Source organism: Melopsittacus undulatus, chromosome 6 (assembly GCF_012275295.1).
Source record: "Melopsittacus undulatus isolate bMelUnd1 chromosome 6, bMelUnd1.mat.Z, whole genome shotgun sequence".
In the NCBI taxonomy this organism is placed as follows: domain Eukaryota; kingdom Metazoa; phylum Chordata; class Aves; order Psittaciformes; family Psittaculidae; genus Melopsittacus; species Melopsittacus undulatus.
The window spans coordinates 63622054-63649781 of record NC_047532.1 but is presented as its reverse complement, the minus strand read 5'-3'; the positions used below and the strand labels follow the sequence as shown (position 1 = coordinate 63649781).

The 27728-nt window shown below is 41.8% G+C and overlaps 2 protein-coding genes across 4 annotated transcripts in view; one reads left to right on the top strand and one right to left on the bottom strand.

Annotated features, from left to right (window-relative positions):
* Window positions 1–1369, bottom strand: part of EXTL2 (exostosin like glycosyltransferase 2) — a 6579-nt gene extending 5210 nt beyond the window's left edge. Inside the window, exons 1-2 of the mRNA XM_031042256.1 lie at window positions 1343–1369; window positions 1069–1213 (exon numbers count right to left, since the gene is read on the bottom strand). Coding sequence (XP_030898116.1) covers window positions 1069–1213; window positions 1343–1369 — 172 coding nt within the window. The remainder of the gene's footprint in view (window positions 1–1068; window positions 1214–1342) is intronic.
* Window positions 1295–27728, top strand: SLC30A7 (solute carrier family 30 member 7). Of its 3 annotated transcripts, none has more exons than XM_005141464.3 (11): window positions 1295–1482; window positions 1626–1727; window positions 3856–3969; window positions 5124–5211; window positions 7038–7164; window positions 8073–8222; window positions 9473–9523; window positions 10771–10906; window positions 18535–18625; window positions 21865–22014; window positions 24019–27728. In XM_005141464.3, exons 1-11 carry the CDS (start codon window positions 1403–1405, stop codon window positions 24064–24066), a joined length of 1137 nt encoding a protein of 378 aa, XP_005141521.1. In that variant the 5' UTR covers window positions 1295–1402; the 3' UTR covers window positions 24067–27728. The 3 variants fall into 3 exon arrangements, with proteins under 3 accessions (XP_005141521.1, XP_030898108.1, XP_033919844.1); XM_031042248.1 differs by lacking the exon at window positions 24019–27728 and adding an exon at window positions 23241–23759; XM_034063953.1 differs by having other exon boundaries at window positions 1380–1482; window positions 3861–3969.

Sequence of the window (27728 nt, the reverse complement as noted above, 5' to 3'; positions counted from 1 at the left end):
TTGGCATCTTGACAGAAGGGAAAACAAATACGAGTGTAAGCACAAGCACAAAGAATGTACAAGATGCAGGACAGCAACTTAAGAAACTTGTGTCTGTCGAGGCTCTTAGGCTGTCAGAGGGATTTTTGTTCTTTTAATCCTAGTTGAACAAAGATGGGGAGCTTTTCTTTCTTATTTCATTACTATGAAAGCTTAGAGAACAAAGATTTGCTGAGCTTGTTAAATAATTTAACTATGTGAAATTTCAGAAGAGTGGTTTGTTTAGATTATATTGACTTATTTCTTAAATGTATGGAATTGCCAATTTGTACCTATACCAGTCTGAGTACATCCACACATACAGGAATTCCCAAATTGGAGTTTGAGTTTTACCACTGACTTACTTAATGTGTGGCTGGAGACATCACAGAAACTATTTCCAGAAGCTCATCACTTGTTTGGGTGCTTCATTTTAAAGGGGTAGACACTCATACCTGGCTCATACAAACTCAGACGAGCTTGGCCATATGTGCTTTCAAAAGGGGTGAACCTTAGGCTCTCTTTCCCCAGGTGCCACCTACTTGCAGTCATACTGGCCAATGCTACTTGTCACAATTAACTAGTTAAAGATTTAAAAACATGGTGAAAATACAAATGTCTGCTGTGGAAATGAGACTTCTTGGCTTGCCATACTTTCTTGTGTGTAATCAATTGCATATGATCAGCTGTAATGCTGACAAGGATGACATTATTATGTATTTTTTAGTTAAAATAAACGCCCATATAAAACGTTTAGAATGAACATTCAGTGGACTTTCCAGCAGAGAAATGCCAGAGTTTTGCCAATTAAATTATGAAATTGCAGTGCAGGATTGACCTCTTGAAAAAATTCTTACAATACCCCCTGTAAAGAACCAAGCCAAAACCAGAACGGATGGAAATCAAGACCTATGTCAAAATACAGTATTTTTAATACAAGTCCTGAGCGGGTCCCCCCCTCTCCGTGGGCACCATTTCAATATCGATCCCCCGCAGCCGAAGCGGACAGGTCCCCCCGGCCCGGCTCCCCCCGTGCACGGGTTCGCTCACGTTCGGGAGGCAGCCCGAGCCCTCCTGAGGCGCTGCTGCAGCAGCCGGGCCGTGCTCCCGAGGCGTCCCAGCCGCTGGCCCAAGCACACGAAACGACAAAAGATGCTGCCCCGGTATCCAGCAGTTCGGCTCCGCCGCGCAGCCGCTACAGTGACTCAGGGGCGGTGCAGCCTATGCCCCGCCTGCTGCGGGGCGTTTTTGTGCTTCCTCCCGGCAGGCTGCGCGTTGTAGGTTGGGTGCTGTTGTGGGCAAGGCGTTGTGGACACGGTTGCACGTCCTCGGCGTCCAGCAGAGCGGACATACGCGACAGCCTGGATCCAGCAGGCCTGGCAGGATGTTGCCCCTCTCCATCAAGGACGATGAGTACAAGCCGCCCAGTCTCAACCTGCTCAGGAAGGTGTCTGGCTGGTTCAGGTAAGAGGCCCAGCTTGGGCCGGGGGCAGCGGGGGCCGTGCCAGCGGCCGGGCCCCCGCGGAGGGGCTGGGGAGGCTGATGCAGGGGGCGCCTGGTCCTCGCTGTGCCGGTTGTGGGTGACCCGCTGCGTGCTCCTTGCGCAGGTCCATCCTGAAGGACAAGACCTCTCGAAACCTCTTCTTCTTCCTCTGCCTCAACCTCTCCTTCGCCTTCGTGGAGCTGCTCTACGGCATCTGGAGTAACAGGTACCAGGGAGGAGCAGGGCGGGAGCGGCTCCCAGCTCGCAGGAAGCGGCGCCTCCTTCCGCGGACACTGCCACGTCTCCCTGTCGGCGGGGCCGGGCCCTGGCCGTGCGACCGGGCCCTGGGGCTGCCGGAGAGCTTCCCCTGGTCCCTCAGCCGGAGCCCGCATTGGGCAGGAATCTGCCTGGAGCCGGTGTCCCGCCGGCTCGGCTCTGGGATGAGGGGGAAGTCTGCACTTGAGCGTGAGTTACAGGAGCCAGGACTGGTTGTAACCGTTCCGAGCCTCCTGCTTGCCACAGATATCCTTTGTCTGGGAATGTGACTTTGTACGGAAGCTGGTAGCTGGGTGTCAACAAACAGCACTGCAGCAAACATCCCTGTCTCTAAGTGAGAAGCAGGAATTCATAGAATCATAGAATAGTGTGGGATGGAAGGGACCTTCAAAGCTCATCAGTCCAGGCCTCTGCAATGAGCAGGAGCACCTTCAACTGAATCAGGTTGCCCAGAACCACGATGTGGCGTTGAATGTCCCCAAGAATGGGGCATCTACCACCTCTGGGCAACTTATACCAGTGTTTCAGCACCCTCTTTGTAAAGAATTTTTCCTCGCATCTAGCCTGAATCTCCTCTCTTTTGGTTTGAAACCATTACCCTTCGTCCTGTCACTTACAGGCCCTGCTGAAAAGTTTCTCTCCATCTTAATTAAGCATAGGAACCTTCTCTGTTCAGGCTGAGAACACTGGGGCTGTTGAGCCTGGAGAAGAGAAGCTGTGTGGAGATCTCAGAGCAGCTTCCGGTGTCTGAAGGGGGCTACAAGGATGCTGGAGAGGGACTCTTCATCAGGGACTGCAGTGATAGGACAAGGGGTGATGGGTTCACACTGAAACAGGGGGAGTTCAGGTTAGATCTAAGGCAGAAGCTCTTCCCTGTGAGGGTACTGAAGCACTGGCACCGGATGCCCAGAGAAGCTGTGGCTGCCTCATCCCTGGCAGTGCATAAGGCCAGGTTGGACACAGGGGCTTGGAGCAACCTGCTCTAGTGTGAGGTGTCCCTGCCTGTGGCAGGGGTTGGAGCTGGATGAGCTTTAAGGTCCTTTCCAACCCAAACCAGTCTGGGATTCTATAATTAAAAAACAAACAAAAAAAAAGTCTTAGATCTTCCTGTCATCTGTGCAGTTGAATCACTTAGAACTGTACCTATACCACAGGGCATGTTCATGCCATGTGGTGAATTGTGTTGCAGTTTGTACTGACCTCTGTTGATGAATGCATGTGCCTCTGGCTACTTGGACATGTTAGCTTAGTGTGTGAAAGCAGTACAGCTGTGTTGGCGTTGCATCTCTGGGAAGTCTTGCCCTTGTGGAATCTGCAGTTGTGAGCACAGTGCCATTATAACTTGCTGTATGGTTTCTGGTTCAGAGCTAGTATGTGAGCTTGTTTCAGTAACAGGCATCCAAGAAAATTTTGGCTGATTTCCCCTGTGTGTGAAAACTCTTCCCAAGTATCAAGTTTGAAAATAGGTTTGAGAATATTGCTTTTGTAAATGCTGAGTACCACTGGTGGCATTGGTAGTCTTCCGCAGAACAGTTTTAGTGTTACTGTACGAGTGAACTGTTTTGTATGACAGAAAAGCAGTATCTTTAAACCCAATTTGCTTTTGTAACTGGCTGCAAAATGCACTTATGTGGGGTCAGTATTTAAATGCAGCTTGTGTGTATATTCTTTTCTAGCCAGTTTTGCTCATGGTCAAGCTATAAATTGAAATAGAAGAACAAATACCTGCCACTATAATTATGTTGGTGAGAGGTACGGCTGTGAGTGCATCTACTCCAGGATCTGTGGTTATGGAAACCTCCCTCTGCTACCACCAGAATCATATGCTAGGAGGATTTTTTGCCAAGAACTCTTACGAAGTGCCTTCCCAAAGCTGACAAAAGCTGTTGTCACCGTATTTGTATTCGTCACCTAGTGTGGCTTTCTCTTCTGTGCTAGCAAAACCTTGCCTGATGGTTAGACACGCAGTGTGTTCTACTAGTGTGTAAAAGATTAAATGCTGTTTTTTCATACTAAACATGTAACATATGGAATGTAACTTTTCCCTGTTTGGTTTCTTCTTTTTTTTTTTTCTTCAGTTTAGGTCTAATATCAGATTCTTTTCATATGTTTTTTGACTGTACTGCTCTATTGGCTGGATTAGCAGCTTCAGTTATTTCGAAATGGAGGTCAAATGATGCTTTCTCCTATGGGTAAGAAACTTCAGGCTTTTACCTTACTTTACTTGTACTTTAGTGAACTTCAGGCTGCTACCTTTACCTGCTTCAGTAAATGCCTAGTAGAATTTTTTTCACTCTTATGAACAAAACCCCTTTTCACGCAACATTGAGAAATATGTTCCAAGTGTGGGTTTTTAAGGCGATTTATGTAAACCATTAAGTTAGTAACTCCCTCATGCCATGCCACCTTCATGGATATAGCTGCTCCATCTGATTCTGTTCCAAGGGCACTTGCTTCCATTGCACATTGCAGTTGTGCCCTATGAAACAATACTGGTGATAAAATGTTATTAAATTGGTGATATGATTAATTAACAGCAAATGAACTGTAACAGGGGTTGCTGCAGTCCCTATAGCATTGCTGACCTGAATGTCAGCATTTAGCTTCCACTGTGTTGCCTAAGCATGGATTGTGTAGTCTGAAACTTAAAGCATTGTTTAATTAAGGTGGAAACTGCAGTGTGCCTAGAAATCAATTTAGGAAGAATTGATTGTGCCATGAACTAATTGCAGTGAAAGCAAGTGCTGTATTAGTTACTGCTCTGCATTTAAATAGCTGGTGTTCCACTTATTAGAGAACAAACACAATTTGTTAAGTTTGATGTTTGCCACACTGGGTTTACATGTTATTCTAACCTGACTGCTTTGTATTGGAAAACTTTAGTATCTGAAATAGTTAATTTCTACTTGTACTAAAAATCCCCCTGCTAGAGGGAGGCAAATTAATGTAGAGCTGTTTGAAGAACTTTACGTCAGCAGACTTCAGTTACATCTCACATGATTGTCTTATGTGGCTTCAAAATATTTATTTATACTATAATTTCCAATAGAGAGCATCTTAAATGGAAAGCATCTTAAATGGAAAGATTTTGATATATTGACAGCTTTCATCTAGATCAGGTAATTGCTGATCTGGATCAGGTAATTTCTGTCACAATACAATGTAGTGAGTTTCTTACTGTATGTACTTACTTTAGTTAATTTACTGCATCTTCCATTTAGCAAATCCCTGTGTAATACAACTGAGAACTAGAAGATTGTACTCCAAGTCTCATAAGTTCCACTTCTAATTTTTAGCATTATAATGGAGGTGTTAATATCTGCTCTTGTTTTTTTGTTTCTTGCAGGTATGTCCGAGCAGAAGTACTTGCTGGTTTTGTAAATGGTTTATTCCTCATCTTTACAGCGTTCTTCATTTTTTCTGAAGGTGTTGAGGTATGTTATGGAGTCCTTTGCATTATCAATTGTCACATTGCCCAGGGGGGTTGTGGAGTCTCCTACATTGGAGATATTCAAGGCCCGTCTGGACAAGTTCATGTGTGATGTACTCTAGGTTACCCTGCTCTTGCAGGGGGGTTGGACTAGATGATCTTTTGAGGTCCCTTCCAACCCTTGGGATTCTGTGATTCTGTGCTATTTGTAGAACATATTTAATGGGGATACAATCAGTGAAATCAAATTGAAAAAATTAAACTATATTCTTATTGGCTAAAAAATTCTGGGATTTGAACAGAGAATAAGGCCATCTAAAATTATTGGTTTGTGACACAGAAACCAGCTTTTTCAGTGTATCAGTACTAGCTTCTTAAATAGTGTATTTTGATTGTGTGTAAAGGTTCTGTGAGATTTACCCTATCCTTTTTCAGACGGTTAAGTATGTCATAGAAAGATCTTTATTTCTCATCGTTAATGAACAAATGAGGCCAATAAAGAAAGATAAATGCTAGTTATTCAGAGGAGAGCCATTAGTCATAAGCCACATCCTGTGAAGAAGTTGGTCTAACTTATCAAAGAAAAGGATTATATGCCATATCTTGGTCTGATATAACTGGCAAGTAGTAATAGCCTTAACATTTATAAGGGCGCTTGATTTTTTTAAATTTTTTTACAAGATGATTCAGGTGATAATTTAAAGATTTAAATGTAGACATCAAGCATGTCTGCGCTGAAGTGAGGTAGGATTAAAACTGATTCTGATCAGTTTATATTAAAGCCATTTATTTTTAAATGGGAGATGCACTCTAAGTTTGTTTAGACTTCTAGTTCAGAATACATTCTAGTGGTTTTCTTCTTACTAGAGAACTGGGAAGAGTTCTCAGGAACATATCCTGTATGTAAATAAGCCTGTAAATATTTCAAAATCGGTACAAACTGGATTAAAATTGCTAAAAATATGAAGACTTCACTCCAAATCTAGAAACAGCAACAAAGTTGATAAAAATACACAAAAATTACTACTGAAAGTGTCTAGGTTAATGTTGAAACATCATTGTTTTTCTGCTGGTCTTAGCTCCCATGCTAAGAATTAGCTTTGCTTGTGATGGTGACTCCTTTTCTCTCTGTTGCTTTAAAATGTTACATCTACTGCAATTTTCATTGTCTTGCTATTCCCTGTACCTTTCATACCTGGGGGCAGATGGTGAATGTTTCTCTCCCCCATCAATAGTAATTTACACTCTTCAACACTTGTGTTGAAGGCAAACTACTTGTTGTAGGCAAATTGTGTTAGGCCTATAACATCTCACTGAAGAAAAGCTTCCAAAGAAGGTACAGTAAGAAAGAATTAAAAAAAGAAAAAAATCAATCTAAATTTTAGAAGTTTTAAGAAAATGCTGCAGTTTGTTCTCAGTCTTCATTTCATTCTCTTATCCTCTCATCTTTCTTAGCAGAAAGGGAGAAATGGGATTCTAGGCTCTTGGAAGTTTTTGGATGACCCAATCAGTCCACATTGTACAACACTTAAATGTGTTCATATGGTGTTGAGTCACATCCTGCAGCATATTGAAATCTTGTGATAAAAGTTAGACTGTCAGAATATTCTGCTATACTTTCACAGCTTTTGTAATAAACAACTTCAACTTCAGACAGTGAGAACTGTCCATGTACCTTCTCAAAACCTGAAAGTCCTGAGCAATTTCTAGGTTTTTCAGTGTCTTTTAAGGATGTAAAGAGATTGTAAAATTACATTTGCTTCTGGGTTTGTGATTTTGGGTTTGTTAGTTTTGTTTTGGTGTTTAGGTTTTTTTTGTTTTGCTTTTTAGAGAGCACTCGAGCCTCCTGATGTGCATCATGAAAGACTTCTTCCTGTTTCTGTACTAGGATTCATTGTAAATCTTATAGGAATATTTGTTTTTCAACATGGAGGTCATGGGCATTCACATAGCTCTGGTAGGATGTCTATAATTTTCAGTACTGTTTCCTCCCATGGCACCATGAGAACCCGAGGATTGAATTGTAGTGTCATTTTAGTGGCAATCCTAGGCAAATAGATATGTGACTTGTTGCAGTATTGACTTCTGTTTTATCACTAGGTCTGGTATGTCACTGCCTCTTTTCCGTGTTAATATCCATTAACTGGAAGACCTAGAACTCCAGAATGTACTTTCTGGAGCATGCACTCTTCTGTACCTTACTGGGACAGATTTCCAGAGTGTCATTTGGACAAAATTAAGCTGGAGTTAAGCAGATTTTGGCTCAAAAATTTACAAAGCAGTGTCTGAACCAAATCTTAAGCGTGGGCTGATTCAGCTTCAGATGCTTCTCAAGTTAAATTCTGCATTTAAATTCAAAATACAGTGTTTGCCTAAATATATATATTTGGTAATAGGGTTTTTTCTTTCTGCAAAGCTAATTGGTAGCTCTTTCAGCTTACCACATAAACTGATAGAGACTGGTGGAAGAAAAGAGGCTTTGGTCTTTAACCAGTGATTTGGCTCGAATTTATTATTTTTCTAATGTCTGAGTGATAGCCAATTTCTGGTTTCTTAAAACAGCTATTTTTAATATGCTTCTATTATGTGTACATCTACATGATTGTACTAAAGGCATTGCACAACATATCTCAGAAGTGGGAATGTATAAAAGCATTTGACTCCTCAAATCACATATATTTTTATACAGTTGCCAAGCATAGATCTAGATGTCAGATGTCTTGTGTTAATTTTCTGAACTTATTTAAAGCTGTACATTAAGATGACCTAAAAGATGAATAGGTTTTAAGTTGCTTAGAAACAAATGTAAGCATGTTTTGATTCAACAATTTAAATATATGTTCTGATGGTGCCATTTGTTTATAGGTCATGAACACAGCCATTCTCTATTTAACGGTGGTCTCAGCCATGGACACAGTCACGGAGGTCATGGTCACAGCCATGAACATAAACACAGCCATGGACACACTCATGATCATGGCCATGGACACTCTCATGGTCAGGATTACTGTCATGGTAAGTACATAGTTCATGTCATAGGCCATCTTGACTCAACTTACATGTTGTAGTTGGTTTGGGATCTCAAATACAAGATTTTCCCCATCTTGTGTAGCTGTAATCTGTTCTAAAGCTGGTTATGAAACAGGGACTTGATATCTTTTCTATGCTTGAATCTTTTCTATAATGGCAAACAATCTGTGAGGAGACATACATGCAGAATATAATCAGTAGCCTTCACTATGGGAGAAGAGACAGTGTGGTTACCACCTGTTTGAAACAGTCAAAGGAAAACCTTATTGTAATGCAGCCATGTCAATCCTTCCTGCCTAAGCCATAAACTAGGATGTGATGTGACTCCAAATGGGCACATTCAGAGCAGGGAATAGTGTGATAACTTGCAGACAGGAGGTGACAGAGTATAAAAATATCTACTTGTCCTTTCTCTGCTATTCTTAGTAAAAAATTGGTGCTTGCTTTCCAAGTGTTCTCCCAGAGTTTTGCTAGAAAGCAGAAGCTCCTCCCTCCTGCCTCTTCCTTGCTCTCCCCATGTTCTCCACCTCAGTGGAACAGCAAAGGTAGTTTTGTGCAATTTGAAACTCAAAGCAATTTTCACATAAATTATGCTATATTTTCACTAGAAGTCATTTACTATCCTTTAACAGTTTTTTCCATAAAAAATATTTCTGACATAGAATCCCAGACTGGTTTGTGTTGAAAAGGACCTTATGATCATTCAGTTCCAACCCCCTGCTGTGGATAGAGATGCCTCACACTGGACCATGTTGCTCAAGGCTCTGTCCAACCTGGCCTTGTACTCTGCCAGGGATGGATCTGTTCCACAGGGGCATTAATCTGCTTGGTTGAGAGGACTTTTTTACTTAGTTTTACCTTTTCCAAGTTTTATCCTTCTTGGTTTACATTAGGCATAAATGCTTCCTTAAGTGAAATATTTCTGGTGAGCAAATTTATTTGACCTCGCTCTTGCCTGTGTGTAGGGCTTTTATTCTTGAGAGGATCTTACATTGCTAAATACTGAAAAGGGCTAATTTCTCAGTTTGTTTTCATTAAACATGTTGATCTTTATACATACATAAAATCTATTGTGTAAAGTGGTAATTGTTTTAATAATGTGTTTTAAGACTTTAAAACAAATAGCTGAAGTAAAAGCTGTTCCAGACATATCAGAAGGGAAAACCATACCAGAATATACCATTAGAGAGAGTCCTTGTGTAGCATGTTAACTTACCAATAATTAATCTTCACAGGTGACAATTCTCTTGAAGGGATGGCTGGATCCAGCAAGCAGATTTTGCAAGGTATGCTGAAAAAAAGTATAGTGGTTTTATTAGTTTTATCCTGGTCTGCCTGTTTATGACTGACTGTCACATCTGGTTTAGAGGGTGCCTCTGGGAAAATGCTGTTTTTCTAAGAGGAGCTATTTTTTGAAGTCACCTTCTACATTCACTGAAGTTGAAATACCAGTTTAAAAGGGAGATCCCAGAAGCTGGTATTCAGCTTCTGATACTGATGCTGAAAACATCAAATAATAAAACTCTAGGAAAGAGTGGTTAATGCAGAAACTGAAGGAGCCTAATCTCATTGTGTGCTCTGGCAAGTGAAGACCAATATTAAGATAGAATGTATTTGGAAAATGCATATTGGTATAATTGTTAAAGGATGCCTGAGCTTACAACTTGTATTTCATCAAGCTGTTATGGTTGTTTGGACAAGATGGTAATTCAGTCTAAATTGCTTGAGGCAATATTGGAGTCTGTGATCTTCTGAGCATTAGTGTAAATAAATTACTGATAATTTAAATGTTAGGTTTGAACTTTGATTAATTTAAGTGCTCAAAATTTGGGGGAGAAAACTGAGTCATGCAGTAGGTAGTAATTATTTGGCATACCCAAATGCACAACAATATCCTTCTGTCTGTTGGGGCCAGCTTTCATGGCCATGTGCCCTCCCAGCATGTTGCCCATAACGGACTACCTGCTATGTATTCCAAAAGCTGTTTCTGAATGACTGTTCCCATCGTTGCCAGCAGAGAGCTCCAGAGGCTAAATTTTGCTTATCTGCCAAGTCCTTGTTTCTTTGTCTTCTAAGGTAGTGTGCTATTCTGCAAAGTTGTTTGTGTCTGCAGTGTTGGTTAATTCTCAAAGTCCTTTGCCAAATAACTCCTACAAGGTGCTGTCAGTGAAACATAAGCATCTTTCAAAGCTTTACAGAGCTGTTTCTATTGACAGTCTTTCCATCTTATACACTACTGCTTGTATGTAGGCATCAGACAATATGAGTTTCATTACTGCAATATGGGTGAGTATTGAAATACCTGTGACTGCTAAGTACAGAAAATAATGTCAATTCTTCACATGGTCTGTGTTCTATGAGTACATTGAAATCCTGTGATCTTTTTGTGTGTGCTTAACCAAAAATTGACCATGAGTTTAACAAGCATAAATTGTTACCTAGATCTTGTAACTCTTCTCTGTAACCTGGCTGTAAAAGACTCCATTAACTTTAAGAATATCAAGTTGTAATGATGTCAATTAATCTCTTACAGGTGTATTTCTGCACATTGTTGCAGACACGCTGGGAAGTATTGGTGTGATTATATCTGCTATACTGATGCAGAACTATGGTCTCATGATAGCAGATCCTATTTGTTCAATGCTGATAGCACTACTTATAGGTGTAAGGTAAGCATCGCTATCACTGATAGTTGGCAATGTCTTTGATGCAAGTTACGGCACAAATTACAGCTTGGAAGAAAAGGTTTGTCTTTTATACTAATGACTTGCAATGTTTGCTTTTCTTCCAAGATTTGATACCTCTGTTCTGTACAGCTTTCTTGCTGTGCTCTTACAGGAATTGTCTGTCTTTCCCTTTTCTACAGCTACAGCTTTTGCACTTAAATCTTCATCTTTTAGCCCTGTTTGTATGATTATACAAAAATGTCTTTGAAGTTCAAGCTGTAGAAAGCTTCCTCTCTGTATTTAGTATATACTTATATAAACTAGTGTGCTTCAATAAATGGAGCAGAATTGCTTCAGGGCAGCAGAGCTGAGCCTGCTGGCACAGGATGTGCCCTTGTCCTTGACAAATCAGATCTGGTACTTTTTGTGTTTTTTTTTTTTTTTCCCTGGCGAGAGCTGCCTTTTTTCCTTTTGGATTTGTATTCTGAGACATCCTTACTCCTTTGCAGATCTGGTGGAAATGCTTCAGGTAGTTCTGGCCTTTCCCTGTTGTTGCTTACCAAGCTGACTGTCCATGTGAAGCTATATGGATCAGACTGGACAAGCAAACATTTCATTCAGTGCTGCTGCTACTGGGGCTTTTCTGGCAGAGGTTTCATTGGTGACATAGGGCAGAGTGCCACAACTCCAGTTACAACCTCATAACTGAGCATCTCTGTAGTGATGGATGTAATCTGACTAACTGCAGCTACTTGTGTTTGTACCACATATGGCATGCGTATGGCAGCATTCACAAAACCGTTTATGTGAATCTCCCAAATTAACAGAGTAGGTTACTAAATGCTCACAGAAGTCTGTGTGTTAAAGATCACTGTTGAATTACCACTTTAATAGAAACTTAATATTTTCACCCAAACCTCCTGTAATTTCATAAAGGACAAATTATTGCAAACTAATTTGATTACTGAAATATAAAAAAAAATGGAGATAAATGTGCAGGCTACTAATGGGGAGGAAACTATTTTCCAGGTAATAGCTGAGTAAAGCACTAGTTTCCATATACTTTGCATTTAAAGGTCTTAGCTTTGTGTACAGCAAAGCACATATGGAGTGCTGATCAGAAAGTATTTTTTTTCCATGCCTACAGAGAGTGAAGAAGACTACCTTCCATGATAAAAGTTTCAAAATAAAGCTGTTTATGGATATGTCTTCTAGCACAGTTAGAAGTGTATGAGGTTCATGCTCTATGCTGCCAGTGCTGGAGACCCTCAGTTTCATGTATATTTTGACCTGATCCCAGACCTCAGCCTGTATCATTTTGTTGGTCTATGGTGCTATAATGATCTCTAGAATCGTTCTGTTGAGTGCAGTCAACTGCATCACAGTTAGTAGATGCAAGCCTGCATGTCTTGCAGACTGACACATCCCAGCACAGCAGGAGCAAGCAGTAATTGAAAGTTTGAGTTGGGTTTGGTTTGGTTTGTTTTGGTTGGTTGGGTTTTTAATTCTTAAGTAGTCCAAAAGACTTAACTACTGATGGCTTTACTTGAAATACACTTAAACACGATCATAAACAAGATGACTAGCAGTTTCAGATGGATATTCCTTGAGAGCTTGAGTCCCCTTTTGTGTTGTTTTACTTTAGTAATCCTTTACACTTCTGGACATAAAACCATTGTTTATTCTGCTGTCACCATCCATGATGATAAGATGGTTCATAGAGGAAGAAAAACAGTCATTGTATTACTGTTCAGATACAGACAGGCAAAGGCATGAAGTCAGATACTCTCCACTTTGCAAATTCCATTATGATTTCCCTTGTTGCAGAAAGTTGTGTTTTCTCTATGTATTCATCTGATGAGTCTTGAAAGCAGAGGGCTTGTCAGTTTGTGGATTCTCAATGGGAAGACTCTATCCTGCAATCTTTTCTAATTTCTGCATCAGAAATCTATGGCCCTTTCTGAAGGGTTGGTTTGGGGGGGGGGGAGAGTGTAGCTGTTGTGTTCCTGGATGCTACCACTAATATCTGATGAATCCTCCTTTGATTACTTTCTGCACAATCTCATGCAAGTGTCCATTGAATTATAATGCATAAACAGGACGTGGTTAAAGTAGAAGAGGAGTCTGTTTTATGAGCATTTTATCTAATTTCTTTTACAAAATTGTTTAGGTTGACACTCTTTTGAGTTTTTCCCAAGGTGTTTTAAAGACTCCAAACTGCTTTTAATATTAAAAAATAAATGTATTTTTTAACATTAGAATTCGAAGCCTTGTTCTGAAATGTTGAAGCAATTTTAGTGTCTCAATGTGAAATAGTCATGACCAAAAGCCACAACTCCAGTACAAAGCAAGAAGTTTGTCTGAAACTGTTGTTAGTCCCACATCTTTCTAGACAGGCACTGTAGACTAAATATGATATTGGATTGGATAGAGCATGCACACCACTTAGTAAGGGGTTGAACAAATGAGGCAATTGAGTCACTTAGTGAAGTTGTTTCCATGGCTTACTTCATCTAGAGCTGCTTGAACATGGTATTGCATGAAAGAGCTTTGAGGGAGCACATGCATGTAACATTTAGGGTATATGCCTATAATGTTTGGGGCATAACAGTTGAAAAAGTTGCTTTATTCAATGAAGTGCTGCATTTGCTTAGTTTCAGAAGGAATATTCTTAGAAAACTCCCTTGAACAAGCATGCTTGATGGTGGTGTTTTGAGCCATCATTGCTAAATGGCCTGCACTGCCTTTGTTTACAGGCTTATGGTACCTGCTGGCCTTGCTTGCAAATGAAAGCACTGCATTGAAAGCAGCAAATTTAGAATTGGGAAACTAAGCATTAAACCTGTGATTCTTGTCTTGACCAAAGCCTGCAGTCTGATTAAAGCTGCCACTGCTTGATAGAAAACTGTTATTAAAGTTTTGAAACAGGGTGACAGTCTTGGTACTGCCCATGTGAGTGGTGGCTGGAGGAAGAAGAAAAGATCTTGAAACCTGGGTGCTGTTTTTCACCTATGTGATTTGAAGAACCATAGCTGATCTTGAGTCTTAGATTTTGTGGAAGGCAAACACTTCTGTCACAAATATTTTCTATCATGCTGAAAGCATTAAATGCGTTTCGTGCTGTGCTCTGATTGCAGTGGCTGTGTAAAGGGTTTTCAGCCTTGGTGTCCCAGCTTGTGGCAATGCCAAAGTCTTTCTGGCTGTGCCTACCAAACAGTGGGACTGGAATGGGTGTGAGCATTATCTGAATGGGATGCATGTTGATGAAGAGTCTGATGCTTTCACTCTTGGTTGCTACTCAAACCGTGCGTCGTAGTGGCAAGCTGGACTTATCAATAGTTTTTATCTGCTTGAGCATCTTTAACTCCCTCTGCAACAGTACAACTGTGATGTACTGCCAACTCAATTTACACACATTAGCTGCTTTTGCTATTAGGACTTTTCTAGGGGATCTGTTTATGTCCCAAGTCTTGCTGTGGGTTAGTGCCTCTTTCACATTCTGAAGCTGCGTGGAGATCTCAGAGCAGCTTCCAGTGTCTGAAGGGGACTGCAAGGATTCTGGAGAGGGACTCTTCATCTCAGACTGTAGCTATAGGACAAGGGGTGATGGGTTCACACTGAAACAGGGGAAGTTCAGGTTAGATCTAAGGCAGAAGCTCTTCCCTGTGAGGGTGCTGAGGCCCTGGCACAGGGTGCCCAGAGAAGCTGTGGCTGCCCCATCCCTGGCAGTATTCAAGGCCAGGTTGGACACAGGGGCTTGGATCAAGCTGCTCTAGTGTGAGGTGTCCCTGCCCATGGTAGGGGTTGGAACTGGATGAACTTTGAGGTCCCTTCTAAACACAAACCAGTCCAGGATTGAGTGTGGTATTTTAGATTCAAGGCTTGGTAATTGGAGACCACTGGAAGATTGTGTCTGCTTTAGCACCAAAGCTTCCAGACTGCTGCTGTATGACAAAACTTTTTTAGGTGCAAATTCAGCAGCATTTGTTTTTTTATCAGTAATATTTTTGTAAATAAAAAGCAAAAGGGAGGGGAAGTATAAGTGCAGTAGCTGCTGCGGAGACCACCACGTGTGTCTTACACTAATGACTAATCCAAAAAAAGGAAAGCTTGGTCAGATTCTGTAACCACACTTTTCAGTCTGCTTGCTCATCTTTCCTATTGTTTTCTTCAGTCACATGAGATATGGTACTAATATTTCTAGTGCCTCCTGGTGATTAAGTAATACTGTTTTTTAGTTTGTGTTTGAGAAAAGGGCATACTGTGTGGAGTTCTGTGTTTTAATTAAAAGGTTTTGTATGTCAGTAGTATGCATGGAGCAGTGGAAAACCTGAAAGAGCAGAAAACTGGATTCTTTATTTTGTTGTGTTAGTTAGGCTTACAGTAAAACGTAAGACACCTAGTAAGATAGTTTCCCTCTGGATGCATGGGCTTCTGCTCTAACAGCAGTTGTGAGGACAAATCCCATCCCTGCATCTGGTGTTTGGCCTTTCCAGCTTTCCAAAAGAGAAGCTTGTAGGTGAACACTTCTGAGAGGAGGGAGGTGTGACCTGAGGTATGCTTTAGCTTTCACCTGCAGTATCAAGCCCCACATCCTGATTTACCTTTACTCTTTGGACTTTTAAGCTGTAGCTGTTTCACACCATGGCTTTAGTGCTTTTGTGAGGTCCGGGTAAAAGCATGACTTGTGCAGCATTGTTGTAAAACACTTGCATAGAAGATTTCTCTCTCAAAGCTTTAGTGTGGAGCTGAATTCCATGAATAGGGGAAATCTTGCCATCAGGGAAGACCATGTTTTAAGCTGTATCACCTGTATGAGGAGTGGAGTGTTTGCCCACTCACATTTTGTATATTAGTTAATTCTGGGCTAATCACAGAATCAACCAGGTTGGAAAAGCCCTTTAAGCTCATGCAGTCCAACCATTCCCAGCACTGCCAAGGCCACCACTAACCCATGGCACTGAGGCCTCGTCTCCATGGTGTGTGAACACTTGCAGGGACGGTGACTGCAGCCCTGCCCTGGGCAGCCTGTTCCAATGCCTGAGCACCCTCTGGGGAAGGAATTGTTCCTCAGCTCCATCCAAACCTGCCCTGGTGCAGCTTGAGGCCATTTCCTCTTGTCCCATCCTTTGCTCCTTGGGAGCAGAGCCCAGCCCCCTCCTGGCTCCATCCTCCTGTCAGGCAGTTGTAGGGAGCGATAAGGTACCCCCTGAGCCTTCTCCAGGTTAAAAACCCTGCCAGTTCCTTCATGCTCAATGAACAGTACTGCTGGGCAAGGGGAGGCAGTCTTTGGTGCTTATGCACCCCTTGCTGTTAGAGTTAACCTTGGAAGATCAGTTTTTTAGGCACACGGTTCTTAGAATGAAGCAGATGTCAATTTTCAAAGCTTGTTCAGTGGAAGAGCTTCTAACAGGGTTTTCACTTCCTCTCTCCAGTGTGCATCCTGTTCCAGAGTGAATCAACTGGTTTCACTGACCAGATCCTTTTTTTGGCTTTTTTAGAATGGGTTAACATGTCCAACCTGCCAGTCTCATGCAGTTTCTGCAGGCTGTCTCTCCAAATCTCCTACTTGCCAGTTCATTTCCATTCTGTCAGATAATGTATATCAGATAGATAAAATAGTGTAAATAAGTTCTGCAAATCGGACATTTCTTGATTGTGTTTCTTTCTTGTTTTCCTTCCCACCCACTCTTAGTGGTATGTCCCAATAGAAATGCAAGCTTCCATGTCCTCCATTCCTTTAGTCCTTTCCCTGGGAAAAATATGCAGGCTGTATGCATGTGTGTATATTTTGAAGCCTTTAGATGTCTCACCCATCTGTTAAAGGGGCCTGGAGTCTGGAGTTCAAAGATCTTGTATTCCATTTGTATCCTGAACTTGTGTATTGGTCTGTCAAGGTTATTACAAAGAAGCAAACCTGCATTTTTAAATAGTGAGTTAATCTGAAATCATTTCAGCAAGAGAGTATTTTTGGCAGCCCCAGCTCCCTTTGATGTAGTGCTTGTGACATGGACATTATTTAGTGAGTTGGGTCCATTGATAAGAACCTTTTTCCGTAAACTTTTGTAATTCACTGTCTGTAGAATGTTACACTCCAATTAATCTTCCTTTAGACAGTTGGGCAGTTACTGCCTTGCTGAATGTTTAATTGTCTGTGTGACAGGTCCAGTTTAGGCAACTTCTGCCTGCTTCTAATTGCTTCTTCTTACATCTGAACCAGTTCCCCCGTAGCGGTGGAACTGGGTGAGGCCATATGAAGTGCATCAGGCAGTGAATTTGGCTGGAATAAACACTGTGCATGCAAGGAGACATAAATTTAGGCTGTCTGTTTTTCCAGGGGTTCATTAGACAAGAGTCTAATCCCCTCTAACCACCTCCGAGCCCTCCCTAATGGGTTAGCTGAGGAGGTCGACTGCTCAGCTCACAGCCAGCACTACTTCCACATGCAAATGGAACCAGATCTTCAGAAATGGAAAAGAATGGCTGGGACATGCTGTTCACCATCTGCAGATATACACCTGGGGTGTGCAGTGTGTTCTGCATCGCTTCATGAGGTTTCAAACAACACTTTGGTGGTTTCCTTTAACAGGCAGCCCAGTTTATCTCTTGGACATGTTTTCTGGATGTTTGTTATCCTGTTACTCTGTGTGTTCTAGCTGCGATGCCAGTGCCGAGCACTGAAATTCAGCTTACAGCTTCTGAAATACATTATCATTTGTGGTCTAGAGTGGTGAGTTGACTTAACGTGCTCTTGAAATGTGATTGCTGTTCAAGTGTTAGTATTGGGCTGTAGATATTTGTCATCCTCTTGAAAATGTTAGGATGCTCTGTTGAGCCAGACAGGATACACTGCTCCTAAACAGCAATTCGCCATTCTCCAGCTGTAATATGAGTATGAATACTTAGTGGTAGCTTCAGCCAATGGGCTAACTGGCCAACTGGTTCTATTAGAAAAATAAAGGAAAGTACCAGTAATAAAAAGGGCACTAAGTCTTCTCTTGGTTTGCTGATTAAACAAGACTATTTGTCCAGGAGGGGACCTCTGATTACTTCCAGATGTTTAATCCTTGAGTTTGGCTGAGCCCCTTTGCTGAGTTCACTTCAAGAATATGCTAAGTTGTCTGTTTCTGACAGAATAACTTTGTTAGAGCTGGGCTGGTCCATATTAATTTTGTTTTATGATCTCCCCATTATTATCAGAGTTCATAAGAAAAATATGTCTGAAGCCAAGCACAAAAGCAAACCCCATTTTAGTTGGCTATTTTAATGGTGGGTTGTGAGTGATTACCATTGAAGTAGGTCTGGGTTTTGAGCTGTGCTTATCAGCTGCTTTGACATATAACTTTGAAGAGACTAAGAAAGCTCATCTCAAATACCAGGATTCAACTATTAATCTTATGTGAGCATCCACAAGTTGTCTCTGTGGCAGATCTGGGGTAGAAGTAATCTTGTCTTTGGTGAGGCACCACAGCAGTTATGTCAGTCCTTTTCTGTACCAGGTTTTCAGGACAACTTTCCTAGCTTCTGGTGAAACAACTGAAAAAAAGTGCTTCAAGAGCATTAAGGAATGTTGTGTTGCTCTGCATCTTTAGACAATGTAATAGCATGGTAACTTGCTTTTTTCTTTCCAGTATTGTTCCACTTCTAAAAGAATCCATTGGAATTCTGATGCAGCGAACTCCTCCTTCCCTGGAAAACACTCTGCCTCAGTGCTACCAGAGGGTGAGCTCTTAGCCAGTTTTCCCTTCAGATCAATCTGCTGACTGAATAAGCCACAACTGTGTGTATAAGGATATTTTGTGATGCTTTCCCAGTACTGCCTGTGAAAGCTTCCTTAGATTGTACAAGTAGAGGTACCAGTTTGATTCTTATCCTTCTGCTGTCCTAAATTGTCTGTAGTTTCAACTTGGTTTGTGTTTTAAAATCATAGAATCATAGAATCATAGGTTAGGATTGGAAAGGACCTCAAGATTATCTAGTTCCAACCCCCCTGCCATGGGCAGGGACACCTCACACTAAACCATATCACCCAAGGCTTCATCCAACCTGGTCTTGAACACTGCCAGGGATGGAGCATTCACAACCTCCCTGGGCAACCCATTCCAGTACCTCACCACCCTAACAGTAAAGAATTTCTTCCTTATATCAAGTCTAAACCTCTGCTGTTTAAGTTTCAACCTGTTACCCCTTGTCCTATCACTACAGTCCCTAATGAAGAGTCCCTCCTCAGCATCCCTGTAGGCCCCCTTCAGATACTGGAAGGCTGCTAAGAGGTCTCCACGCAGCCTTCTCTTCTCCAGGCTGAACAGCCCCAACTTTCTCAGCCTGTCTTCATATGGGAGGTTCTCCAGTCCCCTCATCATCCTTGTGGCCCTCCTCTGGACTTATTCTAACAGTACCATGTCCTTTTTATGTTGAGGACACCAGAACTGAACACAATACTCCAAGTGAGGTCTCATGAGAGCAAAGTAGAGGGGCAGGATCACCTCCTTTGACCTGCTGGTCACGCTCCTCTTGATGCAGCCCAGGATACGGTTGGCTTTCTGGGCTGTGAGCGCACACTGCTGGCTCATGTTCATTTTCTCATTGACTAACACCCCCAAGTCCTTCTCTGCAGGACTACCATGAATTTCCTTTTTGCCCAACCTGTAGCTGTGCCTGGGATTGCTCCCACCCAGGTGTAGGACCTTGCACTTGTCATGGTTAAACTTCATGAGGTTGGCATCAGCCCACCTCACAAGTGTGTCAAGGTCCCTCTGAATGGCATTCCTTCCCTCCAGCGTATCAACCGAACCACACAGCTTGGTGTCATCGGCAAACTTGCTGAGGGCACACTCAATTACATTGTCCATGTCAGCAACAAAAATATTAAACAAGACCGGTCCCAACACCGATCCCTGAGGGACACCACTTGTTACTGGTCTCCAGCCGGGCATTGAACCGTTGACCACAACTCTTTGCGTGCAGCCATCCAGCCAGTTCTTTATCCATCGAGTGGTCCACCTATCAAATTGATGACACTCCAATTTAGAGACAAGGATGTCATGTGGGACAGTGTCGAACGCTTTGCACAAGTCCAGGTAGATGACGTCAACTGCTCCACCCCTGTCCATCACTTTTGTAGCCCCGTCATAGAAGGCCACCAAATTGGTCAGCAGGATTTCCCCTTAGTGAAGCCATGCTGGTTGTCACCGAGCACATTTCTCTTTTTCATGTGCCCTAGCATGCCTTCCAAAAGAATCTGCTCCCAGATTTTGCCAGGCACAGAGGTGAGACTGACTGGTCTGTAATTCCTGGGTCATCCATTTTCCCCTTCTTGAAAATGGGGGTTATATTTCCCATTTTCCAGTCATCAGGAACTTCACCTGTCTGCCATGATTTTTCAAATATGATGGCCAGTGGCTTTGCAACTTCATTCGCCGGCTCCTTCAGGACCCGCAGATGGATTTCATCAGGTCCCATGGACTTGTGTACATTCAGGTTCTTAAGATGGTCTCGAACCAGATCCTCATGTACAGTGGGCTCAAGGTCTAGATTTTCACAGTCCCTGCGTCCACCTTCCAAGACTTGGGTGGTGCTGTCAGAGCCTTTGTCAGTGAATACTGAGGCAAAGAAGCCATTCAGAACCTCAGCCTTCTCCAAATCCTGTGTAGCCAGTTCTCCTGAAAGTTTCCGGAGGGGGCCTACATTGTCTTTAGTCTGTTTTTAGCCACTACATACCTATAAAATCCCTTCCTATTATCTTTAACATCCCTTGCCAAGTTTAGCTCCAATTGGGCCTTAGCTTTCCTAACTTGGTCCCTAACTACCCGGACAACATCCCTGTATTCATCCCAGGCTGCCTGTCCTTGTTTCCACCTTTTATAAGCCTCTTTTTTCTTGTGAATTTTTCTCAGCAGCTCCTTATCCACCCAAGGGGGTCTCCTGGCCCTCCTGCTGCACTTCCTTCTAGTCGGGATGCAACACTCCTGAGCTTGTAGCAGGTGATCCTTGAATATTAACCAAGAGTCTTGGGCCCCCTTGCCCTGTAGGGCTATATCCCATGGAACCTTGCTAAGCAGGTTCCTGAAGAGGCCAAAGTCTGCTCTCTTGAAGTCCAGGGCAGTGAGCTTACTGCATGCTCTTCTCACTGTCTTGAGGACCTCAAATTCGACCATCTCATGATCACTACATCCAAGACTTCCCTGGAGAGTCACATTTCCAACGAGCCCTTCCCTGTTGGTGAGCATGCTAGGGTGTTTTAGAAAAACAGGGCCTGAAGCCCTGAAGTCTCAAAGTACTTTGTGCTGATACAAAGTGGATAATGTTTTTCTGGTTTGTTAGTTTTTGTCTCCCTCAGAGTCTAGTAGTAAGTAACACTGGAAGTGTATTACTCTAGACTGGGGCTTTCTGGTACTACTCTGTAACTTATCTACTACTGTGTTATGACTGAACATTGAGCGCCTTTGCGAAGTGAATACAAAGGACTTGTAGGAGTGCCAAGTACAGGACTGTAATACATGGAGGGTTTGCTAAAAGTGGACAGAGGCAAAAGAAAGGGTTTGGACAGGACAAACATAACCCCTCACAAGACACATTAATAGATTTCTGTTAATGGTTTGAATTTCTCCAGTTTTTTAATGGGGATATTCCTGCATTTATGGAAACTGCTCTTTTAATGGAATGCTCTCTCAAATTCCATAACTGTGACTTTTCTCTTGGGCCTCACTGTTTTCAGAAGTGATTTTAGTAAAATATATGTAGAATATCAATGCAGCAACATACCGAATCATGACGTGTACCTACGATCTGCATGTGTTCTCCTTCATTACAATTGCTGAAATAGTAATAAGGAATTGAAGTATCATAAATTGCACAGTGAATTAGAAGTAAAGGGAATATAATTTATGATATTTTCTGTAAGAAAACATAGTACAGACATTTTCTGAAGTATGTATTTTAAAATGTGCCTGTATTTTTAGGTGCAGCAGCTGCAAGGAGTTTACAGTTTACATGAGCCCCATTTCTGGACCCTCTGTACTGATGTTTACATAGGGACTTTGAAATTACTAGTAGCTCCTGATGCCGATGGAAGGTGGATTCTAAGCCAGACTCACAATATATTTACTCAGGTATGTCTCATGAGCAGAAATCACATCTCAAAGTGTAAAGCGCCTGTCACTGGTTGTGGATTTGTAGCTCTTATCAAGAAAAACGAAATGTTTCTGGTTTTGATGTTGGCGTGTTTTGAAGAGCTGCTCTGCTCTAGCTGTATAGAACAATTTCATAATACTCAGTAGTGTAAATGAAACTGCTGTACCTCTGCATTGCTTTTTGATGCTGCTTAATGGAAGTTAAGCTGTATGTTAATGGAAGTAACAGCTGTAGTTGTCTGAGGTGTATCACATTAAGTTGAAACCTTATATTGACTAATGGGGAGCCAAGGAAATAGATGAGGCTTCCCTCAAGATAGGGCTTCTGACCACAGGCTGTGACCTATGTAAGTTTTTCACTCTGCTGATGATGTCATTCTGTTCCCCTAAGAATATATTTGTCATTCATGCCTCTCCCTCCCAAGAATCCGTGGTCCATAATGTCCTTTCTCTGCTTTTGAATGGCAGAGAGTTCTATAGCTGAAAAGGAGACAAATATTCCTATTTATAACCAGTGTTTTAGGTTACAAAATATTGTCAGCTAAAGGGTAATATTTTGGAGATAATGTAAATTACTGTGAGCTTAATTAAAAATACCAGGCTGGATTTTGTGGTTTTAAATGCATTTTGCCTACTCAGTTTCTGGTCTTTCAGGAGAAGCACCACTGAAACCACCCCTCCAATGTGTTGCCTCAGTGCATAAATTCTCCTTACAGGAATTTGAAGTAGTCAGTCATGGGGAAGCCAGTAAATATAAACACACATACCTGGGTTTATGTTAGAGACTTAGGGAAGTATGAGTTCTTCTTGTTAAAAATGTTCTAAAATAAAATTTTAGTCTTAAAGTCTGGTCCTTTTTGAGACATTCCATCACATGCAGCTGTAGATTGAGTAGGTAGAAATCAGCCTGCATGGCTTATTCTGCAGAGTAGTTTGAAACTAAGGGGTATGTTTTGGCAAGATGTTTGCAGAACATTCTGTTGCATTAAAATGAATCTTACATCCAAAGGATTGCATTTTCCAAGTGGGTCATTAGCTCTTCAGCTGCTCTGTAGCTGTGCAAGTATCCAGAGCCATGTGTCCAGGAAGCAAATTGGGAGAACAAGGTTTTAACTTTCTTATGTGATCTATGGTAATAAGTGGAGGAGCAGTTGGAGCAAGTAGAGATTTTTCTCCTCAGTAATATTGTCCCTTTTTAATCTTAGGTGCTTTGCCGCTTGACTGAGCTAAATGCAAGTTGATGTTAGTTGAAGACAATCTGATCTTCAGCAGTGTTCAGCCTAATGCTTCAAGATCACTGTATAACCAGTGACCATCACAGTCAATTTCTTTTAATGCTGCCTTATACTGAATTATAAAACTAAGCAAGTCCACCTAAGCCCAGCTTAACAAGGTTTCTGAGAGAAATGCTTTTGTACTATTAATGTACCTTTAACAAAAGTCATGCTATGCTGTCATGTAAAGTCGCTTTAGACATTGTAGTTTCTTGCTGAAATCTTAGTGTAGAGCTGGTTCAAACAACAAATCCCATGTTACTCTCTTGCGCTTGCCTCCATTTTACCCTGACAGCTCTCCAAGCAGCTTGCTTTCAGGGAGTTAAACTTGTACAAAGGAAAGAATTGCTTTTGTTCAGCTTTATGTGTGATAGTTTTTCAGGATGAAGCAGAAAAAGTGATGTAGCAAAGCCATAGTTACTATATGATTATTAAATAGTTAATATGTAATGTTAATGTATAATTAGTCAAGTGTGTTCACTCAACTAGGTGAAGAACTAGGTATTCATACAGTGCTCTCAGAGTTTGGGGTTTCCAAATTGCCAGCATCTCAGTGAATGGTGAGCTGGATGTGGAAGATGAATAAGAAGATGAAAAATAAGATCCTGAGGTTCTTTACTAGGTAACTTATTGGTGTGGACTGTGTTCAGGATAGCTAAATTGCTTTGGCTTTACGAGTTTGGATTTTTAACTCTTCTCTTTTCCATAGGCAGGAGTAAGACAACTTTACATACAGATTGATGTTGCAGCCATGTAGTGAATTCCTGAACTTGTGCTGTTGGACCAAAGTTTTCTGTACTGTACTGGTTGAACAACAGACTTCTCGAGACAGAGCCTGCCTCCACCACTGCTCTGGGATCGACTGAATGGATTTATTTCTGCCCTTGGGCTATGGATGGACTTCCCCTCTAGGGAGTAAATATTGAATGAATGTTACAGACTTTGGGTCTTGATTTATTTTGTGGCCCCTAAACTTGTAAGTTTTTGAGGGTTTTTTTTACTTCCTAAGATTATGGTACTGGAAACCCTGTCATGTCTTCAGTGAAGCTGCTGAAACCATTTCTCATTCCCATAAAACCAGTGTTCTCAACCATTGGAAACTCATTTTGTAGATGATGTCACAGTGGCTGACATGCTTCGATACAATCTTATGTTTGTACAATTGTTTGTACTTTGCAAACTTAATGAACCAAACCATATTGGGTTTTCGAAGTGCCTTTTATATCTGGATAGGTATTTACCAGCATAAATCAGGAGCATCAAAGGGTTTTATTACTTTTACAAATATCTTGTATGCAGTCTGATTATTTACTAGTGACATATGTGGGGGTTTGTGTACTCACATAACTGTAGATGTTAGACTTCCCTTGCACTTGCATCTTACCAGGCAGCAGAATTCCAATGTAAAAGGTGAAGAGACTTGCTTCCAAAACAAGCTGGATATCTTACTGCACACCTTGTGGAAATCACTTTAGTCAAAATATTAGAGTTACTTCCAATTCTTAATCCCCTCATACAGTTGAGGGTTATGATATAGAACATGATGCTACTCATGTTCACAGTCCCTGCAACAACAGGCAGCTTGAGGAAGATGCTGGTGATGGAAGCAATGCTTGAAGTGTTTTATCTTCCAAATTACATGGTGGGAAAAATTGAAGCCTTCATTAAACCATTTAGGGATTTAATCTCCTTGATTTTAATAGGTTGTAATGACTTTTATTAAAGTGATTGGTGAGAGAACTTTTGCCTTTCCAAATACTGCAAACAGATGTTCCTAGTGGTTATACCTGCAGTGGAAATATGGACCATAGTTCATGTTCTTTAAGATTAGGCTTTTCCCTGGTTGACAAGTCTTGTGTTTTTTACTGTCTCATTGCAGCCTTGTGTGTTTTCATGGAAAAAGGAGTTCTCCATGCAGTACACTTTCCTCTGAGTGTTGTTGCAAGACAATCTGCCATACTTGGTATTACAAGTGATAATTCCACTATGCTGTAGTAGTTAACTTAGCAATGGAAGACTCTTAAGAGGATGTTTTACGCACAGAACATTGTGGAGTCAAAAACAAGATGGGCATTTTCCTGATAAATCATAGCCAGTACTGACTGGGATGGATTTATGGTACGTGACACATGGCGACACTGAAATCAAGGCCCTCTGAGGCTGACAGTGGCTGTGTAGTAAGTACTGGGCACTGTGAAAGTACACAAGATTTATTGTGGAAATGGTTTGCCACTGGTATTGCTGAATTCACCTTGGAGGTGAAGCTCCTTGCATTCCTTCTGTCATTTCTATAAAGCACCTATATTTTTAATGTGAAAACATAATGGTTGCCAAATTGATCGGTTGTTCCTGAATTTTCTAGTGAGATATTGAAACCTGAATGTTAATTTTGTGCAAAGCTTGGGGATACACTCTTGTGCTTGAATTGAAAACCGGGCATGAGGAAAAATAGCAGTAGAAACCCACATACATGTTGCTTTTACAGCCTCTTCCAGTCTGCAGATCTTCTTTATCCCTGTTGCTGGTTCCTGATGCTGTTTGGTTCTGCTGGGGATGCCAGCAGCACTGTTCCACATCTCTCCTGGCCTTCTGCTTGCACCCGTCCACCTCCCTCCCTGTCTGCCCTCGTAGGTGCTCTGCCAGGCCTGGAGTTTCTGACTGCAGGATGGGATCAGACAGCTCCACTGCACAGGGTAGGGTGCCGGAATCTTCTGAGCAGACCTAGCTGCTGCATTTTAAGGTACCACTTGCATGTATGTTCACAGACAAGGTGATTAAAATCTGGTTCTGATGACAGGGCAGAGATCCCTGCTAGCTTTATTGTATGTTGCTTCTTGCTGATTGACAGCATGATGTCATGATTATTTTTTTTGTTCTAGTTATTATTACTACTCTTTGAGGCTACAGAAGATCAACTGGTATCACTTTCAAGATGGACACCAGCCCACTTCATTGCAATTGTGTCATGATCCAAGAGCCAGGCTCTGGTTTAAATCACTCTTACACCAGTGTGTTTCAGGACTGAGTACTTCTGGAGTTGGTGAAACACTGTGGTGCTGCCGGAGCTGAGCATGGCCACTGACTTATTTTTGCTAATGGAAAGACAACAGTTACAGTTTGTTTCCAAGTGAGAATCTGCCTGAATGGCAACTGGGTTTCCTTGGTGGTGGTTCTCTTTTAGATGTAAATCTGCAAACTCTTTATAAAGTGTCTGGGAAGTGGAGTGAAAAAGCCCTTCAGCTGGTTATAATCACCCAATATAGATTGGAATGATTTTTGACATCTTTTTGCTGCTTGTTATGACTTGTCCATCTGCTAGCAACAGGTAAGTCAGTTTTCTAACTGAGATAGTACTTTCTTCATTATTTTTGAGGACAAATTGATGTTTCATAGTAAGAGATGGATCGTTGGTTTGTTAACCACAATCAAGGCTCGTGTAGGGAAGTCAGATTTCAAGGAGACTTTAAGCCTTTTTAAGCTTGCTGAAAACCAAGCATCACAAAACTCTCCAAACAACAGTAGATAAGTCCAGTAGGCAACAACCACATCCGGTATGTCAGTAAGCAGAGTGACAGCAGAGCTCTTCTTATTTACCTACTAAGGGGATACTTGCTCGGGGTTTAGGAGAAGACAGATCATGCAATTCAAAGTGCAGCTTCTCTTCTGATTGTCAAAAGCGCTGTTATTTCCTGTTTTGTTAATTCCTAGTACTTGGCCACTTGTAGAACGTTCTGCTTTTAATGCTTGATGGGAGGCACATCATTTCAGCAAAGATTCATGTGAAGGACTGACAGCCAGAGATGGGTCAGTGTCTGCAGATCATCTACCAAAACTCAGCTTCCTGCTATGCAGCCCTGAGTTTTGAACCAGGGTTTCAGCGTGTGCTTCTCTCATGTTCCCATGTAGCTGAAGCTTACTATGGAGTTACTGGCCTGTACCTGTGGGGAGGTAAGGCGGAGTTCTGTGACTGAAAACAGTAACTCAGATATTGTCCCAAAGCCAAGCCTGCAAACTGCATGACCTATGCAGGAACTGCAGCAAAGTTGGATGACAAAACAGTCGCTAGAGTGTGTCTGTACTAAAACACCCCAGATGTTTGTCATGGGAAATAACAGTGGAAGAAAGCTACTGCTCTTAAGAGTGTGTATGGTGGAGCCTGGTCCTTTGTAGGCTCATCCTGTAAGCCTCTGCGTGTGGATAAACTTGTTCCTCACATCAGCAGCCCCTACAGAGAGCTTCATTTCTGGTGTGATTTGCTGAGCCAAGGCAAATAGTGCTGGTCTAAATAACTGACTTTGCTCTTTATGTAATGTGCTTACTAAAGCGAGAGTTTAATTGCATCATTAGAGCTGCTGACACAGTATTTACATAAAAGTGGAAACTGCTGCTACTAATAAAATGGACCTTTGTGACTCTTAA